Below are 16564 nucleotides of genomic sequence, written 5' to 3'. Positions count from 1 at the left end.
GTAGCTGCGGCTCAGCTATGCTGTCTCTAGAGGAAAGCTGCCTTCATCCCCCTAATCCCTGCCTCCTCTTCATCCCCTGCCTTTTAGTCACAGTTCAGCATCAGAAATTCAGCCTGGGATGGTCCCCACCCTTTTCAGATGACCTCTTCCTACACTACACTTGTGTTCTGCACCTGCAGCTGGCGTTATTTGTCCCCAGATGTGTGACATGATTTTTCTCATGTGTATAAATGCATGCATATAACTATTTTTTCAGATGTTTCTGTGTTTCTGTATGTGTATGCACATTATATTTTTACCTTGGTAAGTCAAAGTCAGGATTTCATCTATGATGCAAAGTCAGTTGTTGAGCACTTCTAATTTCCAATAAATACAGAATCACAGAATGGTTTGAGTTGGAAGGGCTCTTCAAGATCACCTAGTCCACCCCCCTGCCATGGGCAGACACCTTTTACTAAACCAGGGTGCTCAAGTTGATTAAGGTTAATTAAATTGCTTCCCTTCAGCTTGCTGGTTTTTGAGTCTGGTACTTCAGCACATGCCATTCTTCTAAATTTTTCCTCCCATTTTTTCTATTTCCAAGATCTGTTTTTCTCTGACTTTTAGGCACTGATTACCTGGGTCTGCTTCTACCAAAGTCTCTGCTGTATCTTATTTAACAATACCTTGCTTCTAACTGAAAAAAAACATTTTATCATTCTTGCATAATAAAAAAAGATCATCTCTGTTGTTTATGAACAAAGAAGGATGATACTTACTGACCTTTTTTTTATTTTTCTGTATCATCTCAAACTCTTTGCATCCAGCTAGTAATTATCTTTGGATTGTTTTTTTCCTTTCTTGTTTCAAGAAAGTCGGTGAGCTGACAATTCTGTGTATGGTGTGTGAATGCTTGACTTCTCATCCCAATTTCTTTGTCTTTCAAATTGTCTGTTTATATTTATATCGATTGCTGCTTCCTGTCTGAGGTGTGTGTTTGCTGATTTTCAACACCTTTCTCAGCAGGGGAGCTGGAGCTCCCTTGGAGACCAGCAAATGAGCAATGCTTCAAAGGAAACGTTTTTCATTACTCCTTTTGTGCTCTCATTTCTGCTGTCCAGGTGGGCTGTGCTTTCAGTTTTACTTGGTCTGGAAATGGAGTAACCCTGGGCTCAGGACTGCCTTCGGTTTTCTCACTGCTGTTACTACTAAAAGTGTTTGCAAGCTGTGGCAGATGGTGCAGGTGGAGATGACTGAGCAGAGCATTTAATTTTGTATTAACAGCTTTACGCCTACGTGGGAGTGTTTGGAGGCACAGCACACTTGCTCCAGAGAGAGCCTCTTTGTTTCCATGAGAGGCCTTTGCCGTAACAACTGATATTCCCCTTGTGCCTTAATAGAAAATTAACTGTGTCTCCAGCGAGTTTTCACATGCTTTTGTTTTGTTTTCCTCTTGTCACAGGCTTGGAAAGGGGAAATATGAGGATGGTGACAGCATCAACTTGAACGACATAGAGAAAGTCCTTCCAGTGTGGCAGGTAGGTGATGAGGACATCTGCCCCTGCCACCGTAGGGACCAGCAGCAGTGCCTTCCCTGCCTTGTGTTCCATTAGGAAACCCCCCTCAGGAGTGGGAAAGCTGCTGGGCTGTGGTCTTTTGGAGGCTGGGAGGGAGATTTGTGCCTGTGGTTTCAGGTGTTAGTGCTGGGCAAGGGCAGGTACCACTCAGACTTTGTTGGGAGGTGATACTCTGAGGGCAGTGTATACCTATATATGTATATATGTGGATGTACAGAGGGCTCGTGTGTTGAAGAAAAGGAGATTCTGAAAAGCATCAACCCATCCTGACAGCTGCAAAATGAATTGCTGTCAGGAAGCCAGCAATGCCTGTGTGCTGACACAGGTATTGCTCCTTTGGGGTGGTGCCCATACATATATGCAGTGGTAATCCACGTGTGTGTTTTCTCCAGCCTGTTCTTTCACCAGATCTCTCTATACAGTTTTGGCAGTTCTGGTTAAATGACCTCTGATGCGTGGATATTGGGAGATAGCAGGATGAGACCCCACAGTTCAGAAGTCAGGTTGAATAAGTCAATTTGTCAGTATCATAGAGTTTTCCATTTTACAGAGCCCTAGTCATCGAAGGAGCTGAGTGCCCTGAGATAGGCAAGTTTCTGAGGATGCCCAGTGTGTTTTGGCTGAAACCTCTTTGCCTCCAGAGGCAAGGATGGGAACATCCCATGTGCTGTGGTAGTGTTACCCTTTTCAGTGCTGAGCCAAGAGCTCTCAGGGCTTCTTGCTCACACATCATGTGAGGAAAAGCTTTGCTTGTCCTGCAGGCCATGTGACAATCTGCCTTGCTGTTTCTTTTGAGTGAGCTATTTGGCACTGAGTACATGAAGGAGTGGAGAAGGGCAGCTGACTTTGGCAGGGAGGAACACTGCCTGCAGCTGCTTCCTGCTCAGCCTCTTCCATGTTTGGTATGTCTGGACTTTAGGTCACAGGGTAAAAACATCAGGTTCAGCTGATGCAAAGCTCATTAATTCTGCAAAATAATGTTAGTTTCCCTGGGGAAAAATTGGAAATGAACAATCAAACTGTCTTTGGTGCTAGGAGTTGATTACCTTCAAGAGGGTTTTAATCAACAGCTGTTAAATAAGCCAGGTCCTCCTGGTCTGGTTATCATTTCATTGTGTCCTAAGAGTGCATTGAATACAATTAATTAATTCCAATGTATACGTTAATATCTGGCTTAATAGTTAGTGTGACATCTCTAAGCTGGAAGACCTAGTGGGAATGCTGGATTTGATGTTTTGTTTGTGCCTTGGGGCAGGCTCGTGCAAGTGCTGCATTAATTTGCAGACGTGCTTACCTTGGCATGTACAGCCAGTCATATGTGTCTGTGGGTGCTAGGACCCAGGTGGCTTTGGGTGAGGGTTTATCTTGTTCAGCATGGACAAGTGAAATACTTGCAGACAGCTGGTTTAATCCTGACATATCATTGTTAACTGGATTTGAATGCAACTGTGCAATGCTGACAGTGATTTTACTGCTCTTTATCCCTTGTTTTAAGTGGCTCTGTGGAGCAGTGAGGGGGGGTGGCATAAGAGAAGATACTCCCTTGTGTGAGCCTGTGGAAGGAAAATCCCTCACCCCATGGGGCTGGCCCACACTGTTATTGCATGTGTTGCATCCTGAAGAGGAGGCTTCTCAGGTTGGTGAAATATAAACTCCTGTTCTGTCTGTGTTTGAGAGCTCATGGGTTGCTTACAGCAGGCATGCACAGATGGAGGGGCAAATCTGATCATCCTCTAGCCCCACTGTGCTGGTCTGAGAATCCTCCAGTGTGACTGAACCAGTCCAGGCGTCCTCCAGCACAACTGGGGTGGTCCAAACATCCTCCAGCAGGACTCAGATGGAAATGTTTCGCTGCTGGGTGTGCTTCAGCAGCCATGGAAAGGTTAAAAGCACCACATTTGAGAGAGGTAGGGAGTCTTGCTTGCAGGCTACTTGGAGATTTGTGTGCCTTTGGTGTTAAGGTGTGATAGACATAGGACATGAATCTAGAATTAATCTCCAGTGTACATCCAGGTCTGTATGGATATCTACGGAGAGATGCAGAGATGTCCCTAATTAAGCAGAATATTCTGGTTTTCTGGGGGTTGAGCAGACTGCTCTGGATATCTGTGTGTTAATATCCCTATACATGAGTTTTTCTGCTGGAATCTTTCAATGGTATTTTAACAAAATATTGAAAGGAAAATCTATGACTATTTGGCAATTGAAGGGTGGGAAAATAAACAAAACAAAATAAGCCCAAACGACCTTTCCCCAGATTCTCTTCTTTTGTTTGGAATTTGTGCATCCCAGTCCTTGGGGATGCTCTCACTGCACGGCGTGCTCTGCCATCTCGTGGACATGCACAGGCTTCACAACTCCTTCACCGTAGTTTGAAGCCTTCTCTTGCCCCATCCTTTCAAAATCCATCTGAGGTGGTTTTTTTTTACTGATGAATAGGTTTTTATTTTTGAAAGCTTCATAGCTAGGAGCTCGTGAGGTCATTGCCTTGGCTCACCTCATCAGCCATAACCTCTTCATCTCTCCTTACTCATAAGAGTGTGCAGTAGGATTTGGGCACTGATTCACCAAAGTGCTGCCAAAAGTGACTCTTCTGAAGGTAAGTGTTCTCCATTCATAAGATCTGCTTTTTACTGTGCACCAGGGAGCATCTGCTGTGTATGGAGGCACAGCTCAGGTGCAGAAAGAGGCTTTATCATCCTCTCCATTTTCATGTCAGCTGTTTTGTTAGAGGAGACCACATAACCACCTTGGTGTCATGAAGATGTCACAGGGAGGGCAGAGTCAGTGCCTTTTGCTTTTGCTCCCTTTGGCAAACATATCCAAGTCTTTCAGGCTTGGATGTGTCACATCCAAGTATTCTGGTCCCGGATTTAGTCTATAGAGTCCTTGGCAAGCAAGCCCTTGGCAAAATCTGCACTTCCCAGAGAAAATAACCCAAGCGGTCATGTTCTGCAAGATCACAGGATCATGGAATGGCTTGGGTTGGAAGAGACCTTAAAGCTCATCCCCTTCCAACCCCCCTGCCAAGGGCAGGGACACCTTCCACTATCCCAGGTTGTTCCAAGCCCAGTCCAGCCTGCCCTTGGACACTTCCCAAGAATGGGGCAGACACAGTTTCTCTGGGCAAGGTCCGCCCCGCTCCTTCCTGTGGAACTGCTGTAACTCACAAAGGATGCAGGAGGCTGCATGTCACAGTGGTGTGCTGTGAATGCTTCTAGACACAAGCAGAGAATTTTGAGATGTGTCCCAGGTGGTTTCTGGACTTGTGTATTGCAGAGTTTGACTTTCAGTTTGCTGGACTGGTGCCTTTGGGATGGGCTTGCCCTCCTTGGAATGCTGGGAATGTGCCTTCACTGCCCAGCTGCTCCTTGTCTTGTGTTTTAGAAGGTAGAAATGTGGCACTTCTGAAAGGCATATTTGGCTCTATTGTTGTAATGAGATAAACTTGGAAGATGGCATTGATAAAGTTTGGTTTGGCATCTTGCTGCCTTCCGCTCATCTCCTTCCATTTCCTTACTGATTCTTGACCCTTTTTGTCATGTGCTTGCAGTTACAATAAACTGCTTGTTTCTCTTCTGCCTGCGGTCGTCATCCAGCTTCCTTGTTGGAAGAGAAACAAGAGAGAAGCTCCCTTGGAAGGAGAAAGGCAGACTCTCTAAGTTGTTCACATTCCTCTTAGCACCACTGTGTTCCTGGTTTTGTCCAAACAGGATTAGAAGCACCAGGATTCCTGATCCGGTTTGTAGTTCAGCCTATAGGTACTTAGGCAAATGGATTCATTATTTAAACTCTTTCCTTTTTACGCATGGCTGTGTTTGAAAGCAGAGGCAACCAAGCTGCAGATTCTTTTTTCAGCTTTGATGTTACACTGCTTTTCTCCTGGTGCTGGAATTGAGTATTTTCAAGTCAGACCTGACAGTTCAGTGTGGAGATGGTGTGAGTATGACCTGTGCATGAGCTGGTCACTTGGGGTTCCTGCCCCAGGTGAGGCATGGACACACTGGGACACAGTTTGTTGCACCTCAGTGTAGAGTTCTAGGAGAGGCTGGATGATTCCCATCTGAGGATACCCATGTCCCTTCACTGTCAGCTCTGTAGGGTGCAGAACATCCAGTTCCCATATGGATTGGGTCAGATATGGAAGGTTCCTGAAGAGAGATGAGGTAACCCAGGTGTCCAGGGGGAGAGGATAGATCATGGGCGAGCAAACCTTCTGTTGTCACTCTGCAGGTGAGGAGGGGAGATTATTTTCCAGCTGGTGTGAGGGCTTGTTCCTGAACCCTGCAGATCCCTGATCCTTCCAGAGTGGTGGTAGTGGGAGAACATGTCTCTTTGGAGCTCACAGGCAGGTCTTTGGTGATGTGGTGTTATTTACTATCACCATATGGAGTTGTCACCTCACCACCTCCTCTCTTGCCTGCTCTTTCTATACTTCTAGGCTGGGCAGTTCTCATTTTATCCAGCACATTAAGCAACCCAGATTTCTCCTTCTTCACAGCCTTGGCTGTGAAATGTGTCCCTCTTCTAGCAGGCTGTCCTGTGCTGGTGGATCTGGGGTGCGCTGATCCCTCTGCCTGGCATACCCTCACACTGGGAGGGTCCTGGTCGATGTGGTGTGTGCCCCTTGTGTTCTGTGTCCCTGCTGTCACTCACAGGGTCTAACCCTGATGTCCTTTATGCGTCCACCACTTATGGAAAGGTCAGGGTGCCTCCCTAGGAGCCCCAAAAAGAGGGGATTACTTCTCCCTGTCCCCACTTCCTGCTGGATTCTGCCCAGAGTGTGTGGGCACAGCAGTGCCTTCAGAAGAGGGTTTCTTGTCTGACAAACCCATATCCCAAAGGTCTTTCCAATACAGTAACAGCTAAAACCACTGTGGAAAGTCCCTGTCAAAGAGCCAAGACTTACTTGAGTATAGGTCACAACGTATTGGTAGTCAAAGCTCTGCTTCTGTGCAAAAAGCTTTTGGTTTGCTGTGGCTTCCGGTGAGACACGAGCTTTCTGTGGCACTTTCTTTGTTGCATTTAACCCAACTGACAGTGGCCATCACCTGAGGCAAAGAGGGCAAACTGCTCTTGTCACCTGTAGCCCCTCCAGCATCACTCCCCTGCCAGACTTCAGGCCACCATTGCCAAGGAAGGCAGATGAGGTCATGGAGATCTCCAGAGCACTGGAGAGGTCTGGACCAGGACTGTGCAGGTCATCACCTCACAGGTTCCTGCAGGCCTGGGCTCTGGTGGCAGAGCACAGTCCCTATGATCTGTGAAGGTTATAAACCCTGAGGGTTTTATCGAATGTGCAGGAAAGGCAAGATCTTCTCATGGGTTTTTCAGATTATGATGGTCTTTCGTACCACAGAATCAGAAATTTTGAAGTTGGAAAAAACCCATGAGATCATTGAGTCAAACCATTTCCCCAGCACTGCCAAGGCCACCACTAACCCATGTTCTCAAGTGCCACATCCACATGGCATTAAAATCCCTCTAGGGATGGGAATTCCACTACTGCCCTGGGCAGCCTGTGCCAGGGTCTGACAGCTTTTCCATTAAGAAATGTTTCCTAATATCCAATTTCCTAATACCATATGATAGCCTTGTTCAGCACATAAATGAAACACTGGAGAAATGGCCAGGAACTTTGATGTTTCCATTATTATTTTATTGTTATCATTATTATTTTTATCATTATCATTATTATCATTACCACTATTACAAATATTATTGTCGTTATCATTGTCATTATTATGGTTATTGTTGTTGCTGTCGCTATCATTATTATTATCATTATTATGGCTCAGAGTGGGTTGCTGGTTGTGGAAAATGAGATGGGCTCTCCCTTCTCAGGGCTGGTGTTACTCTTCTGGCTGTCAGGCAAACGTTGCAGTGCTGACTCATAATTCCTGGGGGTGTCTTCCCAACCTGGCGGGCACAGAGATCCTGTTTTGTAGTGGCTCCTGGTGCTGCTGCTGGTCAGCTGCTCAGAGTTAGGGCCAGGCTGCTGTGCTTGCCAGGGTAGGAGGCACCGGGATGTTCTCACACGCCAGTTGGATTGGCTGGTTAAGGGTTTGGGTTTGGGATGAGCAGGGAGGGAAGGCGGAAGGGACAAGGGTGGTTTATGCTGCAGCTCTGAAGTTTGGCGGTGTTTGGTGGCCGAGGGGACAGGGGAGCCTTGCAGCACTAGAGGGCACTGCGGCCTCGCTGCAAGGCCCTGGAACACTGCTCTGGGATGAGGACATGAGGCTTTTCCAAAGGCTTTTTCCAGGCAGAAACCCCTCTCTGCAGTGTCTCTCACCCTTCTGCACCAGGCCACACTGCTCTCCATGCAGATGCGTCCACCTCGGGCTCAGAGTGCATTTCCAACGTGGGGAAACCTGCAGGTGTTTCTCCATAACTAGAGATGAATTTGGGTGTGAGCTGCATTTTGGCTTTGAGCAGAATTAAGTTAAAACTGAAGGTGTCTGTGAGCCCCTCAGTTACCAAAGCCCTGATGGGGGACTGGTTCTTAGGGGTTAGATATGTCCCATCTCACGACTCCCTGTCAATCCCGCCTTTGCCCACACAATCCTCAACTCCGTGTATCTCCCACAGGATGCTCTAGCAGGACTCTGGCGCGATGCTCCTCACACAGGTGCAGTTCCAGGTGTGCTGAGGGGTTCTCCCTTTCTCTTCAGGTGCTGCTGCCCTGTCAAGGGTAGGATGTTCTCCTGAACATCCATATTTCCACCTGTCTCTGTCCCCCACCTACCGTGTTGTACCCAGCCCCACGCTGGCCTCAGGAGGAAGGGAGATGGGCACCATGGATTGCCCACTGCTGGACCCTTAGACCTCAGTTTGCCAGCCACTGGTTTGTACCACAAAATTAGATAAATAATGGGATGTGAGTGGTTTTGCAGCTTTTCATCAGGCTGAGATGATGGAGGGGTGGACACAAAGAGATGTTGGGACTAGGCTGCGCTTATCAATAGGAAGTGATGGGTTTTGGGTTCATGACCAGGGACCACAAAGAAATAGGAGTATGGGAGAGCTGTTCCTGGGAGGATGAAGAAGAAAGAATGCTCTGTTTTACTTTTAAGGAGTCCACAAGTAGTTTTAGTCCTGTGAACTGCAGTTTTCTGGGGAATTAACTGGTTTGGGCAAGGGGAGTTTTGCAGGGGTATAACTAACAGCTCAATAGGCATTTCAGGCTCAGAAATGTCACTGTATTATGCTCTGGCTTAAACACACCAGGGAGCTCCTTGGATTTTTCCCAGCTTTAAAGCTGGCTTCCCTTTCAAAAAGGTTTGCTTTTATGCAGCAATATAATATCCAAAGCAAACCTGTTTTTGTTTTTCCCAGTCATTTCTATAGACTCCAAAACACACCCCTTAAATCCTGCCTGAATTTTAACTTCTCAATAATGTTACATTTTCTTCTCCCTTGTTTTCTCAGGGGATTCATTAGAAAACTGAGAGGTTTTTGCTGCACGCCCTTGAATTTGCTGAATATTTTCCTGCAACTTCCATGGAAGTAATGTGGAGGAATGATTAAATTTTTAAAATGTTATTAAAAGTAGCCAAGAAAAAAAGAAATCCAGATTTCTAAAGATCCCAAGTAGAAACTCAATGTTGCTTTGGTTGTTTCCACTATTTCCACATCCTAATCCCCTTCCCTGCTCTCTGTAAAAGAGATGAATTTTTAATAAAATGAAGGGAAGGAAGGAATTTTCTCTCAAAAAAAAAAAAGTAGGCATACCACAGGACCAGAGAAGGGAGACGTGCATACATCCCCGTTGTCGGAGGGACCTGGAAAGCCTAGAAACACCTCGCTCTCTAAAAATCCTGCTAATGGGGGATGTCTTCGTCTCTGGTCCGACAAAATAAGAGGTTAATGTTTCCTGTCACATTTATAAATTTCTTCTTAACCAGAAGATGTTCCCCCACCCTTTTCTGCTGCCTTTCCTCTGATGTTGTGGGAATAGAAAGCAATACAATAAATGAGACCAGAAGTTCTTAAAATGCGAATTTCCTGCCCGGAGGCAGCAGGTAAGTGAATCCCATTCAGCTTGGGGAGATGTATATATAGCTATGGGTGTAAATATAGGTATTTAGTGGCAGGGTGTTTATTGCAATGTAGGGTGGTTTGGTCAAAGATTGTCATTTAAGTGGGAAATTTATTGCTGCACACGACGCCTGGATGTCTCTTCCATGGGGAAAATAAAGACTGTTTATGAAGGAATTAAATGATGTCCTCCCTCTGGTAGCAGACCAAGCTGTAAAACCCAGAGGTCCTTTTAGTCCTACATTTGTATTTTTTGTCTTTTTATGATTTTAAAAGTGCTTTTGATAGTTGGTTTTTTGCAACATCATGAAATGGTTTGGGTTGGAAGGGATCTCAAAGATTGTATTGTTCCAACTCCTCTGCCATGGGCAGGGACAACTTCCACTAGACCAGTTTGGTCAGAGACCCAACCAGCTTGGCCTTGGGACACTTCCAGGGATACTCCATTGACTTCTCTGCTGGCTCAGGAAATGGCTCAAATATACACATGCTGGCATGGTCAGTGAAAGAAAACTCTGTGGCCTCCCCAAAATGCCTTTGCTGGATGGTGGACTTGAATTATTTCATTTTGGCTAAAAGGAATAGCGAGCAGAATGTGGTCTCCACACCTTTGGCCACACAACGCTGTCCCTGTGTCCACGTATCCTAAAGGGTTATTCCTCTTGATCCTTCTGTTCCTCGTGTTGTGGAGAAACTCCTCATTGTTGGCTTGCTTTCTTTTTCATTCTTTTTTCTTTTTTTTTTTTTTTTAATAATTCTTGTAATGTTTGAGCAGAGAAACCACTGGAGAATGATAAAGCTTCATTTCTTCCTGCTTTTGTGACCCACTTCATTATTTCATTTCTCATTGTATATTCTTCTGAGGCGCCCTGTCCAAACGGAAAGAAAATATGTGTGGTTATAGGAGCTGTTTGTTTCCCTTTGGCTGAGAAAAATAAGACCCCTTATTATGCTGGGCAAAATAAGCAGGTATGACAGAAGATATGGATTGCTTCTGCTGCTTAGTTCTAGGGAAGGGACTGCTGATACTTTCTCCATCATGTATCTGTGAGCAATGTTATTTCTGAAAGCTGGTGGGCTGTGTGTACCTTCAGCTGGCCAGCCTTCCTCTTGGTGCTCTGCACAAATGAAATATAAAAGTAAATATTCCTTAAGTTTAAGTTGCTGCACATTTTCTAGACGAGAATGAGAAGATTTGGGTCAATAGTTATATGAACATGGTTTGGAGGAGCAGCAGGAGAGATGAGACACCCTGTCTCCTTGTTCCGTGATTGTTCCATAATAATCCAGACCAAAGGCAGTTATTAAGATTCAAGTGTGAAACACAGATTTGCCCATGTATTCAAAAGAATTCCAAAAAAAATCATGAGCTCAGGACGATCTCCAGGTTTCCAGCCTGAGGACGTCATCCCAGTGCTGCTGCTGGACCCCCTTGGGCACACCACAGAATAACAACAGTGGCTGCTCTGCTCCAGCCATTGGGCCTGTGGTTAGTGAACATTTGGTTTTCCAAAGTTTTCTTCTTGTTTGGGTTGATCCCATCCCTCTTGCCCATGGAGCTTGTTCAGCCCTGCATCTAGGATCTCAAAACTGCTTGCTAGGAGGCTGTTGTAGGGGAGAATCAGTCTGTCTTCCCATGAAACCACAACACAACAAGAGGAAACAGCCTCAAGTTGCATGAAGGGAGGTTTAATTGGATATTAGGCAAAACCTTCTTCATGGAAAGGGTTGTTAAACATGGAAATGGGTTGACCAGTGCAGTGGTGCAGTCCCCATCCCAGGAGGGATTTAAAGGCCATGTGAATGTGGCACTTGGGGACATGGGTCAGTGGTGGCCTGGACAACGCTGGGGGAATTGTTGGACTTGATGGTTGGCCTGGTCTTTTCCTGCCTACATGATTCTGTAATTGTATGAGTCTGTCTCTGGTGTAGGCTGTGCTGGGAGGCACCAGGGACGAAGAAGCTTCAGGATTGCCTGTGGTTGTAACAATCAACTCAACCTGAAGGTTCTGGAGAACCTGGGGACTAGGCAGACGGCTTGTCTCCTAGGTGCAACCAACATGCTAAAAAATCATCTCCTTGCATGCAGATTTTGATCTGGAAGCTTGGTGGTGTGTTTTAATACCTGGATTGTTGTGATAAGGCTTCAACTTGTGCATTATTTTGCTGTCAGAGCAAAGCCAGCCCCGTGTGCCTCAAGGCTTTGGGAGGCGGTGCAGTCCCTGCGCTCCCTGAGCCAGCAGTGTCCCGGCACAACAGGTCACCACCCCAATAAGCACAAAGGCAAGGCTCACACTGAAATGGTATTTCAGCCAGAAAGAGTAAAGCAGGTAAAAAAGTACCCTGACCATCAGTATATGAGCGGCCACCTTCATGTTGTGATATCACAATATCGGTTTTCTATTTTATTTTTTTTATGGCTGGCTTAACAATTAAAAGGCTACACTGCGCTTTGGTTTTTCCAGTCTGCTGCATCGTGTGACCCCGGTGACTCCGAGCTAAGCCTCGTTATATAATGGTGGGGTGTTTTTTTGGAAAACCTCCATTTAATCCTTTCAGAGCAGAATTTGCTGTTTTTGTTTTCTTTCATATCATCGTCTTGTTTCCCCCCTCCGCCTACCCCTTCCCCGGCGGCGCACGCTGGAGGCGTCAGTCTGGGAGCAGGGTCCTTTCTTCCCTTCTATTTTTTTTTTCCCTTTTTTTTTTTTTTTTTTTTTTAAATCTGGAGAGAAAGGAAAAAAAAAAAGGTTTATTTTCGTTTGCTTGGGTTACAGCGCCTTTCCCCACCGTCGGGGGGAAGGACTACGTGATGTGCAGCAGGTATTTTGTGAATGGAGCACAACCCTGTGACTCCCCGTCGCTTGACCGAAGGGGGAGGCAGGGGAAGGAGAAAGAAAAAAAAAAATAATAAAAACCACCACCCAGTGACTCCATCTGACTCGTTTTGGCTGGAAAACTTTTTCAGCGCTGTGGTTCTTAAGCCAGGAGGAAGCTTTCTTCTGGCCCAAGAACAATAAAGGGGTCAGCAGCCTGATCCTCCCTCCTACACCCTCTTCCTTCCATTGTGAGGGGTCTGTGCAAATATCCCAGGCTGCTTCTGCTGGGGCCTGAGGGACCTGAGCCGCACATGTGACATTAAAGAGAGACTCCGCGAACTCAGTAATCCTGCGAAAAGGAAAAAAAAGAAGAAAGAGAAAACAAAATGAAGTCTCAGAGGAGCTCTATTTCTGGTGTAGTGTTACGCCTGTAGAAGTTACCAATGGGTGTTTCTCATGGTGGGGGGAAATCCGTCCCCTTACCCTGCCTAGGTCCTCCTTCACAATGCCACAGCAGCGTCTTCCCCACTTGCTCAACAAGTGGCCAAATGCACACCCAGGGAAGGTGAACCCTCATGTCCCACCAGCCCTACACCTCCTCCATTTCTTGGCTTGTCCAAGAGGGGGAATTTCTGCTGCTCCTGTAGTTGAGGTGCAAAGCCTGTGTGCTGCAGGTGTGCAGTCTCCAGCAGGGATGGGGTTGAAGGAGGCCCAGCTGCTTTACGTGTTATTCTTGTTCCAAGGATTCACCACCACCTGGCAGCACTTGGTTTTTCAAGCCAGCACTTTTAATGACTCACTCCTCAGATATATATCACAAACCATGAAGGTATGAGCCAGCAGTCCCTAGGGTAAAAGATCTTCAGGAGGTGCTGCGGGGCCACAGCAATGTGCCCACCAGTCCTGTCTGTCATGAAAGCCACCTGCATCTCTCTGGGAAGGAGGTCGTACACTGGTCAGAGGGCTGCTGTGGTTTCTGTGATATTTCTCATTAATCTGGAGCAGTCAGAAAACTTGCAGCCCACATTAGGTTCTGCCACCATGAGTGGTGATTCTCTTTCCAGGTTGTATCTGCCAGGCTAGATGGTATCTCCTCCCAAAGGAGAAGGTGGGACCTGTGGCCTTCTAAGAGAAGTCAATTTCAATGCAGGAAGCCACATCATACATGGAAAACCTGATGCATTTGCCAGAGGGAGAGAATATCATGCTCATCAAGTTGTAGGAACCCACCTTTTGTTTGTTTGGGTTTTTTTGACACAATTAACCATCTAACAGCATGTGTGACCTCTCCTGGCCGTATCCCGGCTCGCTGGCCCTTGGCACTGCGCGGCCACGTGGATGGCGGTGGAGATCTCGCCGTAAGGCAGTTCCTGCCGTTATTATCTCCTCGCCGTGTTGATAACACTTTGCTGGCGATGGCCAGGATTTCCTCGCACTACAGAGCTTTCCTGAGGATCAGCTCTGCGAGCGGTGGAGGAAGCAGCCACCGCGAGATTGCTCCTGGCTGCTGAGAACGCGGTGGCCGACTTCAAACGTACGTGCGACCTGACATGATCCGAGGAGCGCCACGCCGGCTCCCCTTTCCCCTCGCCCGCCTTGTCAGGGCGGGTGGGTGGAAACTCCTCTTCTCCTGCAAGTGCTCCAAGAGCTGAAGCGAGACTAAATATGGTTATAAAAGCCCATCAAAGCTGGGGGAGAGTTGTCCCATGTCTTGCCTGGAAATCTGAGGGAATGGTGAGGACAGTCATGGCCAGGGTGGAATTCAGGGTCTCACCCCCACCCTTCTTGAGGTGCCCAGTGCTGGGACTACAGACGCTACACACTTTTCTTTAGTTGAAAGGAAGACCACTCGTAGTTCCGTTTTTCAGTGCTTAGGCAAACAGATTTGTTATTCAAACTGTTTTCTTTTTTTAAAAATGCCCATGTTTGAAAGTAAAAGCAAGAAAGTTGGAGGTTCTTCTTTCAGCCTTTTCTCCTGGTGCTGGAGCAGCTCTCTGATCCCTGCACACAGGGTCTGGCTCCAGGATTTTGGTGGTGCTTCCAGGTATAAGTGATAATTACATTGGCTTTGTTGACCCTGGTGGAGGGCAGGTGAAGTGTGACAGAATTCCAAGATAGAACTTCTTTGCCTATATTCCAGAGAGACAGCGCCCAGTTGTCCATGGCCAGCGAGGCCACAAAATTAGAGTAGCTCCAAGGGTTGCAAGTGTAACTAAGGCTGGGAACCTGCTAAATTAGAGGTGGAGTTCTGGGATTACTTGACCATCCTGACATTCCTGTCTGAAGGAAAAGAAAACTGCCTTGTTTGGCTTCTATTTGCTGCATCTTTTCCTGCCGTGATTTGCATACCAGGCAGAACATGAATTTGTTCTGCAAGTCCTCAACTTCTGAGAGTTGTTGGTTCAGGAAGGGCAAGGCTGTAGTGTGGCAGCTGGTGGCTGTGCTCTTCTGGGAGACCTAAGGTAATTTTCCTGACATTAGATTGGATTAAAAGACAAGGTGTTCTCACAGCATAGAAGTCTTTCTGCATTTGAAAACCAATGATTTAGTGGGCACCTAGAGTGATCTGCAGTTAGGTTGGAGGAATCCAGGCATCTTTCACAGGCATCTTGCTTATCCAAAGGCACTTGGTTATTTGGTGCCTTTACTATGTTTAGCACAGGTAAATTAGAAGTTAAAGCCCTGGTGGGAAGGACTGACTGTTCAGGAGCAGAGAGTAATGCAGCAGAGCATGGTTAGAAAGGAATTTATAACAGGACGGGCAAGGGATGAGAGTGGGACTTAATGATGGTCCTTTAGTCCATTGTCAAGTCCAGGCAAATTGGTGCTCCTTGATGAGAAATCCACAGGAAATCTCCATCTTCTCTGTCCAGGTTTCTAACCTTCTGCTTTTCTCTTCTGTTGAAGACTTGGCTGTGACACCTGTTTGGAGTGACTGCCTGGGTTTTTTTTTCCCTCTGCCAGACCTGCCCACCTACCCACAGCCACCAAGGTCCTACCATGAGTAGATGCAATTGAAACAAAGTTTAAAAGCTCATATGAATGGAAGCTGAAAGGTGAAACACACCCCAGTCCTGCAAGTGACCTCCAGCCCTTTGGAAGCTATTTGTCATCTTGAAAGATTCCCCATTGGGTGCTGCAGTTTGCTCTGGGGTGGTTTCATGGATTTTGTGTTGCCACATCTCTCTTCTTCCCCTGTGTGGTCACCAAATAGCTTTTCAGATCTTAGCTTGTGCAGAAAGACATGTCCAGGGGACAGATTCAGGGAGTATCCTGCCCTGGAAGGTGAGGGCTGAGGTGGCTGGGAGTTTCTGCTGGAGCTTTAAGGAGTCTCCCTGTGCTGGGAGCTGTGTACAGTAGGAACAGTCATCAGGCTCATCTTACGTGCGCCTCGTCTCACTGGTTAGGATCGCTTCCCCCGTGGAAACCATCAAGAATTTCCGTTATTTCCTTTCCTGAGGCTTTGTTTGGGTGGGGATTTCTGGAAGGTATTTCACAGGCAGGTATAATTAAAGAAAGACATGCTTGCCTGGAGGCTTGACAAGGTTTCTTTAAAGCCAGGCCTTTAGTGTGGTGGCAAAACAGAAACCGTTTGTTTCCCGGTCCAATTGAGGGGAGGTTGGGAAAAAGGGGGAGCTAATCAGCTGGGAATCATCCCAGTTAAATGCTGCACACCAGGGTTAAAGCCCTTATCCAGCAAATCCTTGAAATATGTGCTTAATTTTAAGTCCCTCTGACTTCAATCTGTTTACTCTTGTGCTTAAGTTTAAGCATGTGCCTAAGTGCTTGGCTGGCTGCACGCCAAGGCAAATAGTAGACTTAGGAGCAGACTCACATAAAGTAAGTGCTTTGCTGGACTGAAGTTCCATGGGACAACGGGTGGTGTGCAGGTCTGGGATGCTGGAAGGGGACAGTGCTGTGTATCCCAGCTCCATCAAGTTATCCTGTGTTGGGTACCACAGACCTGAGGCTGTGCTCCCCTTGCAGGGGACATCCAAACAGTGTGGCCTCTAAACAGGTACCTGAATTTCAGCATCTGTTTCTCTGTTCTGAAGGCATCAACCTCACCTGTAGCCTTCTGTATATCACAGAAAAACACAGTCTTGGAAAAGCATATAATTTATTTCCTTTCCCTTGAGAGAAAGGAGCATGTTA

General features: G+C 46.6%; 1 protein-coding gene across 2 annotated transcripts in view; it reads left to right on the top strand.

Moving 5' to 3' along the window:
* Positions 1-16564, top strand: part of CTIF (cap binding complex dependent translation initiation factor) — a 147435-nt gene that overhangs the window by 49315 nt on the left and 81556 nt on the right. For both annotated transcript variants that reach the window (XM_058828214.1, XM_058828213.1), the window contains exon 6: positions 1442-1517. In XM_058828214.1, the coding sequence (XP_058684197.1) occupies positions 1442-1517 (76 nt within the window). The remainder of the gene's footprint in view (positions 1-1441; positions 1518-16564) is intronic.

This window comes from Poecile atricapillus, chromosome Z (genome assembly GCF_030490865.1).
Source record: "Poecile atricapillus isolate bPoeAtr1 chromosome Z, bPoeAtr1.hap1, whole genome shotgun sequence".
NCBI lineage: Eukaryota > Metazoa > Chordata > Aves > Passeriformes > Paridae > Poecile > Poecile atricapillus.
The sequence above is the reverse complement of the archived record's forward strand: the minus strand, read 5'-3'. Positions and strand labels throughout refer to the sequence as shown.